Raw genomic sequence first — 11,658 nt, forward strand, 5'->3', positions numbered from 1 at the left:
AAAAATGGGGTTTTTGGGGGTGAAAAAGGGGGATTTTGGGGTCTTTGGGGGCACCTGAAGGGATTCCTAGTGTCAAAATGGGGGTTTTTGGGGTGAAAATGGGCAGTTTTAAGGTGATAAATGGGGTTTTTGGGAGCACATGAAGGGGAAAATGGTTCATTTTGGGGGGCTTTTTGGGGTGAAAAAGGGGGAAATTGGGGACTTTGGGGTGACCTGAAGGGATTCCTAGCATCGAAATGGGGTTTTTTGGGGTGAAATGGTGCAGTTTTGGGGCATCTGAAGGGGAAAATGTTCTGTTTTGGGGCATTTAAGCCCCCTTTTCCCCCCTCAAAAATGCTCTTTTGAGGGAAATTGTTGGATTTTAGGGGTTTTAAGGGGGAAATTGTTCAATTTATGGGGTTATAAAAGAGAAATTGTTCAATTTTCGGGATTTTAAGGGGGAAATTGTTCAATTTTAGGGGGTTATAAGAGGGAAATTGTTCAATTTTTGGGGTTTTAAGAGGGAAATTGTTTGATTTTAGGGGTTTTAAAAGGGAAATTGTTCAATTTTCGGGGTTTTAAAAGGGAAATTGTTTGATTTTAGGGGTTTTAAGGGGGAAATTGTTCATTTTTAGGGGTTATAAGAGGGAAATTGTTCAATTTTGCGGGTTTTAAACCCTTTTTTGCTGTGAAAATGCTCTTTTTGGGGGAAAATTGTCCTGTTTTGGGTCACTTAAAGGTACAAATTGTTCCATTTTGGGGCATCCACTGCTCCTAGAATCACTATTTTGGGTGGAAATATCTCAATTTTGGGGTAAACCGAGGTGGAAATTCATCCATTTCGGGCACCAGAAGTGCTCTATGCCCCCCATAATCCCCATTTCTACCCTCTCAGGCTCAGGATAACCCCTAAATTCCCTTATTTCTCCCCATTTTAGGTGTCTCCTGAGGACACACGGGCACAATTCCTGGTTCCTGCTGGTTCTGTGGGTCGTAATAGGGCCGAGGCGTCGCTGGAACGGGCCCAGAACCTCAACCCTATGGTGGATGTCAAGGCCGACCCCGAAAACGTCGAGAGCAAACCCGAAGCTTTCTTCACCCAATTCGATGCTGTGAGAGTCCCAAAAATGGGGGATTTAGGAGGAAAATGGGGGGGAAGGGATGAGTTGTTGGGGGTCATAAGGCTCCTGGGTGGGTTTTGGGGGGGGTTGTGTATGAAAATTGGGGGGTTTTGCCCCATTTTTTGTGTTAAAAGGATTCTTAAAGGAACTTGAAATCGTGGGGTTGGCCTGGGGGTCATAGTAAACCCATAATGGGATTGGGATTATGAAATAGGATTGGGATTATGAAATGGGATTGGGGTTATGAGATGGGATTAGGATTATAGGATTGGGATTATGGGATGGGATTGGGATTATGAGATGGGATTGGGAATAGGATTGGGATTATGGGATTGGGGTTATGAGATGGGATTGGGATTACGGGATGGGATTGGGATTATGAGATGGGATTGGGATTATGGGATGGGATTGGGGTGATGAGATGGGATTGGGATTACGGGATGGGATTGGGATTATGAGATGGGATTGGGATTATAGGATTGGGATTATGGGATTGGGATTACGAGATGGGATTGGGATTATGGGATTGGGATTATGGGATGGGATTGGGATTAGGGAATGGGATTGGGATTACGAGATGGGATTGGGATTATGGGATTGGGGTTATGGGATGGGATTGGGATTATGAGATGGGATTGGGATTGGGATTATGGGATGGGATTGGGATTGCGAGATGGGATTGAGGTTATGAAATGGGATTGGGATTACGGAATGGGATTGGGATTATGAGATGGGATTGGGGTTATGAGATGGGATTGGGATTAAACATTGGGATTAAGGGGAAGGGATTGAGATTAAGGGGTTGGGATTGGGATTAAGGGGAAAGGATTGGGATTAAGTCTTGGGATTAAGGGGTTGAGATTGGGATTAAGGGGAAGGGTTTGGGATTAAACAATGGGATTAAGGGGAAGGGATTGGGATTAAGGGGTCGGGATTGGGATTAAGGGGTCGGGATTGGGATTAAACAATGGGATTAAGGGGAAGGGATTTTGATTAAGGTATTAGGATTGGGATTAAGGGGTCGGGATTGGGATTAAACATTGGGATTAAGGGGAAGTGATTGGGATTAAAGGGTTGGGATTTGGATTAGGGGGAAGGGATTGGGATTAAGGGGAAGGGATTGGGATTAAGGGGAAGGGATTGGGATTAAAGGGTCGGGATTAGGATTAAGGGTTGGGATTAAGGTGGAGGATCGAGATTAAGGGGTCGGGATTGGGAATAAGGGGTTGGGATTGGGATTAAGGGGAAGGTATAGGGATTAAACATTGGTATTAAGGGGGAGGGATTGGGATTAAGGGGTCAGGATTGGGATTAAGGGTTGGGATTAACGGGTCGGGATTGGGATTAAACATTGTTATTAAGGGGGGGGGATTGACTTAAGGGGTGCAGGATTTGGGAATTTAAGGGTTGGGATTTGGGATTAAGGGGAAGGGATAGGATTAACATTTGGGATTAAGGCGAAGGGATCGGATTAGGGCGGTCAGGATTGGATTAAGGGTTTGGGATTAACGGGTCGGGATTGGGATTAAACATTGTTATTAAGGGGGGGGGATTGGGATTAAGGGGTCAGGATTGGGATTAAGGGGTTGGGATTGGGATTAAGGGGAAGGGATAGGGATTAAACATTGGGATTAAGGCGAAGGGATCGGGATTAAGGGTTGGGATTAAGGGGAAGGAATAGAGATTAAGGGGTCGGGATTTGTCTTAGGGGGAAGGGATTGGGATTAGGGGGTTGGGATTGGGATTAAAGGGTCGGGACAGGGATTAAGGGGTCGGGATTGGGATTAAACATTGGGATTAGGGGGAAGGGATTGGGATTAAACATTGGGATTAAGGGGAAAGGATTGGGATTAAACATTGGGATTAAGGGGTCGGGATTTGGATTAAGGGGTCGGGATTGGGACTAAGGGGTTGGGATTGGGATTAAGGGGAAGGGATAGGGATTAAGGGTTGGGATTAAGGTGGAGGAACGAGATTAAGGGGTTGGGATTGGGATTAAGGTGAAGGTATAGGGATTAAACATTGGTATTAAGGGGAAGGGATAGGGATTAAGGGGTCGGGATTGGGATTAAACGTTGGGATTAAGGGGAAGGGATTGGGATTAAGGGTTGGGATTAAGGGGAAGGGATTGGGATTAAGGGGAAGGGATAGGGATTAAACATTGGGATTAAGGGGTCGGGATTCCGATTAGGGGGAAAGGATTGGGATTAAGGGGAAGGGATAGGGATTAAACATTGGGATTAAGGGGTCGGGATATGGATTAAGGGGTCGGGATTGGGATTAAGGGGAAGGGATTGGGATCAAGGGGAAGGAATAGAGATTAAACATTGGGATTAAGGGGTCAGGATATGGATTAAGGGATTGGGATTGGGATTAAGGGGTTGGGATTGGGATTAAGGGGAAGGTATAGGGATTAAACATTGGGATTAAGGCGAAGGGATAGGGATTAAACATTGGGATTAAGGGGAAGGGATCGGGATTAAGGGTTGGGATTAAGGGGAAGGAATAGAGATTAAGGGGTCGGGATATGGATTAAGGGGAAAGGATCGGGATTAAGGGGAAGGGATTGGGATTAAGGGGTCAGAATAGGGATTAAACATTGGGATTAAGGGGAAGGGATTGGGATTAAGGGGTTGGGATTGGGATTAAGGGGAAGGGATTGGGATTAAACATTGGGATTAAGGGGAAAGGATTGGGATTAAGGAGAAAGGATTGGGATTAAACATTGGGATTAAGGGGAAGGGATTGGGATTAAGGGGTCGGGATTGGGATTGAGGGGAAGGGATTGAGACTAAGGGGTGGGATTAAGGGATTAGGATTAAGGGGAAGGGATCGGGATTAAGTCTCGGGATTAAGATGGGCCCCCATTGGGTCCAATTAAGTCGTGATGAGTTAATTAGCGCTAACGAGGTCGGGGTAGGTGTGTGTGACCGGCTGCTCGCGGGACGCCATGATGAGAATCGACCACATCTGCCACCAAAACGGGATCAAGTTCTTTGCGGGCGACGTCTTTGGTTATCACGGTTACACCTTCGCGGACCTGGGGGAGCACGACTTCGTCGAGTGAGTTTTGGGTTAAAAAGGCCGATTTTGGGGCTGTGTGATGTATGGGGTAGGTCCTGGCACCCCATAATAGGGTCTGGGTCTCTTATATGGGGTCAATGAGCCCCATATTGGGGTCTGGATCCCCTATATCAGGTCCTGGATCCCCTATATCAGGTCCTGGATCCCCTATATCAGGTCCTGGCCCCCATAATAGGGTCTGGGTGTCTTATATGGGGTCTGGATCCCCTATATCAGGTCCTGGCCCCCATAATAGGGTCTGGGTCTCTTATATGGGGTCAGTGAGCCCCGTATTGGGGTCTGGATCCCCTATATCAAGTCCTGGCCCCCCATAATAGGGTCTGGGTCTCTTATATGGGGTCAATGAGCCCCATATTGGGGTCTGGATCCCCTATATCAGGTCCTTGATCCCCTATATCAGGTCCTGGATCCCCTATATCAGGTCATGGCCCCCCATAATAGGGTCTGGGTCTATGATATGGGGTCAGTGAGCCCCATGTTGGGGTCTGGATCCCCTATATCAGGTCCTGGATCCCCTATATCAGGTCCTGGATCCCCTATATCAGGTCCTGGCCCCCCATTATAGGGTCTGGGTCTCTTATATGGGGTAAGTGAGCCCCATATTGGGGTCCGGATCCCCTATATCAGGTCATGGCACCCCATAATAGGATCTGGGTCTCTTATATGGGGTTAATGAGCCCCGTATTGGGGTCTGGATCCCCTATATCAGGTCCTGGCCCCCCCTTAATAGGGTCTGGGTCTCTGGGTCAGTGAGCCCCATATTGGGGTCTGGATCCCCTATATCAGGTCCTGGATCCCCTATATCAGGTCCTGCCCCCCCATAATAGGGTCTGGCTCTTATATGGGGTCAATGAGCCCCATATTGAGGTCTGGATCCCCTATATCAGGTCCTGGATCCCCTATATTGGGGTCTGGATCCCCTATATCAGGTCCTGGATCCCCTATATCAGGTCCTGGCCCCCGATAATAGGGTCTGGGGTCTCTCATATGGGGTCAGTGAGCCCCATATTGGGGTCTGGATCCCCTATATCAGGTCCTGGATCCCCTATATCAGGTCCTGGATCCCCTATATCAGGTCCTGGCACCCCATAATAGGGTCTGGGGTCTCTCATATGGGGTCAATGAGCCCCATATTGGGGTCTGGATCCCCTATATCAGGTCCTGGATCCCCTATATCAGATCATGGCACCCCATAATAGGGTCTGGGTCTCTTATATGGGGTCAATGAGACCCATGTTGGGGTCTGGATCCCCTATATCAGGTCCTGGCACCCCATAATAGGGTCTGGGTCTCTTATATGGCGTCAATGAGCCCTGTATTGGGGTCTGGATCCCCTATATCAGATCATGGCACCCCATAATAGGGTCTGGGTCTCTTATATAGAGTCAATGAGCCCTGTATTGGGTTCTGGATCCCCTATATCAGGTCCTAGATCCCCTATATCAGGTCCTGGATCCCCTATATCAGGTCATGGCCCCCTATAATAGGGTCTGGGTCTCTTATATGGGGTCAATGAGCCCCATATTGGGGTCTGGATCCCCTATATCAGGTCCTGGATCCCCTATATCAGGTCCTGGCCCCCCATAATAGGGTCTGGGTCTCTTATATGGGGTCAATGAGCCCCATATCAGGTCCTGGATCCCCTATATCAGGTCCTGGATCCCCTATATCAGGTCCTGGATCCCCTATATCAGGTCCTGGCCCCCCATAATAGAGTCTGGGTCTCTTATATGGGGTCACTGAGCCCCATATTGGGGTCTGGATCCCCTATATCAGGTCCTGGATCCCCTATATCAGGGTAGGATCTGTGGGGCAGGGGATCTATGGGGTAGGGGGTTTATGGGGCAGGGGATCTATGGGGTGGGGAGATCTGTGGGTCACAGCCATTTGTTTGGGTCTAAAAGTGGCAATTTTGGGCCTTTAGGGAGAAAACCAAAGTGACCAAAGCCAACAACCCTACAGTAGACGATGGACCCGGAGCCAAGAGGGCGAAGGTGGATCCCAATGAGACCACAATGGTGAAAAAGGTACCAAAATAGCTGGATTTTAACCCAAAATCAGCCCCATATCAGGGGCTGGATCCCCTATATCAGGTCCTGGCACCCCATAATAGGGTCTGGGTCTCTTATATGGGGTCAATGAGCCCCTTATTGGGGTCTGGATCCCCTATATCAGGTCATAGATCCCCTATATCAGGTCCTGGCCCCCACATAATAGGGTCTGGGTCTCTTGTATGGGATCAGTGAGCCCCATATTGGGGTCTGGATCCCCTATATCAGGTCCTAGATCCCCTATATCAGTTCCTGGATCCCCTATATCAGGTTCTGGCCCCCCATAATAGGGTCTGGCTCTATAATATGGGGTCAATGAGCCCCATGTTGGGGTCTGGATCCCCTATATCAGATCCTAGATCCCCTATATTGGGTCCTAGCACCCCTATATCAGGTCCTGGCACCCCATAATAGGGTCTGGGTCTCTTATATGGGGTCAATGAGCCCCATATTGGGGTCTGAATCCCCTGTATCAGGTCCTGGATCCCCTATATCAGGTCAATGAGCCCCTATATCAGGTCCTGGCACACCATAATAGGATCTGGGTCTATAATATGGGGTCAATGAGCCCCATATTGGGGTCTGGATCCCCTATATCAGGTCTTGATACCCCATAATAGGGTCTAGGTCTCTTATATGGGGTCAATGAGCCCCATATTGGGGTCTGGATCCCCTATATCAGGTCCTGGCCCCCCATAATAGGGTCTGGCTCTATGATATGGGGTCAATGAGCCCCATATTGGGGTCTGGATCCCCTATATCAGGTCTTGATACCCCATAATAGGGTCTGGGTCTCTTATATGGAGTCATTAAGCCCCATATCGGGGTCTGGATCCCCTATATCAGGTCCTGGATCCCCTATATTAGCTCCTGCCCCCCTATATGGGGTCGTAGCCCCCCCATTTTAACCCCATTTCCCCCCCATTGCAGCGCATCCATTTCTGCCCATTGAAGGACGCTCTCAACCTGGATTGGAACAACGAGCAGATCCAGGCAGCAATGAAACGAACCAGCCCCGACTTCTTCCTGCTACAAGGTCAGACCAACACCCAACAACCCCCACACCCATCAACAACACACACACCAACACACCCCCCCCCAAAAGGGAGAGAGGTACCAACACCCCACACAGGACCCCCCAAAACCACCCACCACCCAGGACCCCCCTGAGACAGAGACCCCCCCCCAGAACAGAGAGGCCCCCCCCAACGACCCCCCCAAAAGCGGGAACCCCCCCCAAGACCGAGACCCAAAACCCAAGGACCCCCCAAGACAAGAGACCCCCCGACAAACCAGTGGAATCCCAAACCCACAGGAGACCCTAGGACCAGAGACCCTCCCCCAGACAGAGAGCCCCCAAAACCCAGGACCCCCCCCAAACAACAGAGACCCCCCCTCCAATTCAGAGGACCCCCCCAAACACAGTCCCCAACCCCCCAAAACCACAAGGACCCCCCCAAAACCAGGGAGACCCCACAACATATCCCAACATGGACCCCATCTCCAACACACGAGACCCCCCCCAGAAAAACAGGGACCAGTTCCCTCCCCAAACCCAAGGAACCCCCCCCAACACAGTGAACAGCCCCCCAACCCAAAGGTAACCCCTCCCCCCCTTATTTATTCTATTTGATTATGGCCAATCTAAATGGGCGCAGGGGGGGGGTCTATCAAATCACACCACCACCTCCTATTAGAGTCTTGTATTATGTAGTATACATGGACGTGTAATATTGAGGGGGGGGCTCTTTACTTATTGGGGGTAATATATGAAGGGTTGTATTTTGATATGATTTGAGGGAGGGAGGGTGTTCTTTTTATAGTCTTGTATATTAAAGTGGCTGTATATTCATCTATGGGGGGGGGGGCTCCTATAATGGGTGTCTGTATTATGATATTATTGGCGCCTGTATATTACTTTGGGGGTACTTATATTGGGGGGGGGCTGACTATAATTTGAGGAGGGGCGCCGGGAGCTGTATATTTTGAGTGGGGGGGGGTTCATATTTGATGGGCTCTGCTACATTGTTGAATCCGAGGCTGAGTATATAGTAATTGGCAGTCCACCAATGGGGGTCCTGTAATATTATATGGGGAAAGAGGGGGCTGATGCATTAGAGGTTGCATGTATATTATTATATGGGGGGGGCCTGTACTATTAATGGGGGGGCGCTCGATATACTTATATGAGGGGGGCGGCTGATCAAGAGGGCTGTATATCTATCGATATCGGCGGGCGCGGGCTTGTGCTATTATATGGGGGGGGGCCTGATCATTGAGGGCTGTATATTATATATGGGGGGGCTGTATATTATATGGCCGGGGGGGCTTGATCATATGAGGGCTGTATTATATATAAATGGTGGGGGGGGGGGCTGTAATATTAATGGGGGGGGCTGATCAAATTGAGGCTGTAATATTATATATGGGGGGGCTGATATATTATAATAGGGGAGGGCTGTAATATTATTATATGGGGGCTGTATATTATAGGGGGGGGGGCCCTGGGCCATTGAGGCGCTGTATATACTACTTATCAACTGGCAGTTGGGGGGGGGGCGCTCGTAACAATGTGAGGTTCTGTATATTGATTTATAGGAAGCCTGTACAGTTAAATTTTTGAAGGGGGAGGGCATTGTATAAAGGGGGGGGGCTCTATATGGGGGGGGGGCATGTATAAATTGTAATAGAATTGAATGCCACTATTTTTTGTACCTTTATCCAATAAAATGAAGTTTGAGGAGCATAAATTTTTTAAATAATGGGGGGGAGGGCAAATAAGGGGGCGGGGGAGGCAAATGTGGAAAATAAGAACAGTTTTAAACCCAAAAATGATATCTTTTTAATGGGGGGGGGGGGGGGGTTTAAAAACCTGGCCACGCAGGCGTTTCGACACCACCCCGATGCCTTTAATCCCATCGAAGAAGAAGAAGTTGTGACTGTCGGGGGGGGTCGCGTTGGGGATAGAGCCTATAAGGGATAATAGGGGGGGTGGGCGTTGTAAGTATGGGGGGGGGGGGGGGTTAAATAGAAGCTCCCACCCCCCACAGTAACAATAACTAATGGTTCCTTAACCTTATAGAACCCACTTCCTAGGCCCGGACCCCCCCACCACGGCAGCAGACAGGAGTCCCATCATCTGAGAAGAATAGCTAATATATGGGGGGGGGTTCAATTATGGTATATGGGGGGGGGGCAATGAGAACCCCCCCTCCCTATTCCATTAGGAACAGTGAGCACCCCCCCCATCTCAGAGACACACGACAACCCCCAATTCCATTAAAGATTTATCAATGAGCCACCCCCCCCAATTCCATGTAGAGACAGTAAGACCCCCCCCAATTCAGAGACCCCCAATTCCATAAAGAGACAGCGAGACCCCACCCACAATTCAGCAGACCCTCCCCAAATTCCATAGAGACAGTGAGACCCCTCCCATATCAGAGACCCCCCCCAATTGCATTAGAGACAAATGAGACCCCCCCACCCTCCACCCCAATCACCTCTAGACCCGCAATACAACGACCCCCCACCCTCCCCCCTTTACCTCTAAGACCCCAATAGCACCCATTATAAGACCCCAATACCCCCTTGAATAAGACCCCAATACCCATTATAAAGAACCAATACCACCACCATCACCTTAAGACCCCAATACCCCCCACTACAACCCCCCATATCACCTCTAAGACCCCATAACCCCCCCCATTATAAACCCAATACACCCTTTAACTCTAAAGACGCCAATACGCCGCCCGCATTAAATAGAAAGGACCACACAATAACCCCCCCATTATAAAGAAACCACCACTCCCCCGTCCCACCTATAGGACCCCAATAATCACACCACCAGCTAATCGAGCAACCCGATTAACCCCAGACCCCGTAAATAAAGCAACACAAAAACATAATAACCTCAACCCCCATTACTAAGACCAAATACCAACGCCATTTAATAAGACCCCATACCCCCCCATTATAAGACCCTAATACCCCCCATCCCTCTAAAGACCCCAATACCCCACCCTCCCCACTTTACCCCTAAGACCCAATATCCCTCCCACACACAACCCATTATAAGGACCCCAATAACCCCCCCCATCCCCCTCATAAGGACCCCCAAATAACCCCCCCCCATTATAAGACCCCAATACCCCCATCAATCCAGACCCAATAACCCCACCTACCCACCCCACCTCTAAGACCCAATCACCCCCACCCCTTATAAAGACCCCAATCCCTCCCCCATCAACATCTAGACCACAATACCCCCTCCTCCCAACCCCCATTACCTCTTAAGACCCCAATACCCCCCTTAATACAGACCCCAATACCCCCCCATCACCTCTAAGGACCCAATACCCCCCCTTAAGACGCCCAAATAGCGCCCCATCCCTCTAAGACCCCCAAACCCCCCCTTAAGACCCCCAAAGCCCCCCATCACTCAAGGACCCCAATACCCGCCCATTATAAGACCCCCAATAGCCCCCATCACCTCAGAAGACCCCAATACCCCCCCATTATAAGACCCCAATACCCCCCCATCCCCTCTAAGACCCCAATACCCCCCCATTATAAGACCCCAATACCCCCACTAATAACACCCCAATACCCCCCCATTATAGAACCCCAAATACTTCACCCCATCACATCCAAGACCCCCAATACCCCCCCATTATAGACCCCAATACCCCCCATCACCTCTAAGACCCCAAACCCCCCCATTATAAGACCCCAATACCCCCCCATCCCCTCTAAGACCCCAATTCCCCCCCCATTATAAGACCCCAATACCCCCCCATCACCTCAAAGACCCCAATACTCCACCCCGCTGCACCCTCCCCCATCCCTCTAAGACCCCCAAACCCCCCTCATTTAATACCCTAATACCCCCCATTATAAACCCCAATAGCCCCCCCATCACCTCTAAGACCCCAATTTACGCCCCTCCATATAGACCCTCCAATACCCCCCCATCCCACATCCAAGACCCAATAATCCCCCCATTACACCTCTAAGACCCAACCCTCCCCAGTTATAAGACCCTAATCCCCCCATCCACCTCTAAGACCCCAATACCCCCCCATTATAAGACCCCAATACCCCCCACCTATTATAAGACCCCACTCCCCCCCACCTAATTAGGACCCAATACCCCCCATCACCTCTCGACCCCAATACCCCCCCCATTAACGAGACCCCAATACCCCACCAATCACCTTTAAGACCCCTCAAACTACCCCCACCTATACCCCCATCCCCTCTAAGACCCCAATCCCCCCACCCATTATAAGCCCCATACCCCCCATGCCCCTCTAAGAACCCCATACCCCCCATCAATAACCTCTAAGACCCCAACCCGCACCCCCCTTAGGCCCCCCCACCCACGCACCCCACAAAGGCCATCAGGCAACGCCCCCGCC

At 50.0% G+C, this 11,658-nt stretch overlaps 1 protein-coding gene across 1 annotated transcript in view; it reads left to right on the forward strand.

The window, feature by feature from the left end:
• Positions 1-7,348, forward strand: part of LOC107307797 (SUMO-activating enzyme subunit 1-like) — a gene marked incomplete at both ends in the record, with an annotated part of 8,973 nt that extends 1,625 nt beyond the window's left edge. Inside the window, 4 exons of the mRNA XM_015851300.1 lie at positions 918-1,091; positions 4,021-4,163; positions 6,109-6,211; positions 7,166-7,348. Of these exons, the coding sequence (XP_015706786.1) occupies positions 918-1,091; positions 4,021-4,163; positions 6,109-6,211; positions 7,166-7,348 (603 nt within the window). The remainder of the gene's footprint in view (positions 1-917; positions 1,092-4,020; positions 4,164-6,108; positions 6,212-7,165) is intronic.
• Positions 7,349-11,658: the final 4,310 nt, after the last annotated feature.

This window comes from Coturnix japonica, unplaced genomic scaffold (genome assembly GCF_001577835.2).
Source record: "Coturnix japonica isolate 7356 unplaced genomic scaffold, Coturnix japonica 2.1 chrUnrandom932, whole genome shotgun sequence".
NCBI classification, from domain to species: Eukaryota; Metazoa; Chordata; class Aves; order Galliformes; family Phasianidae; genus Coturnix; species Coturnix japonica.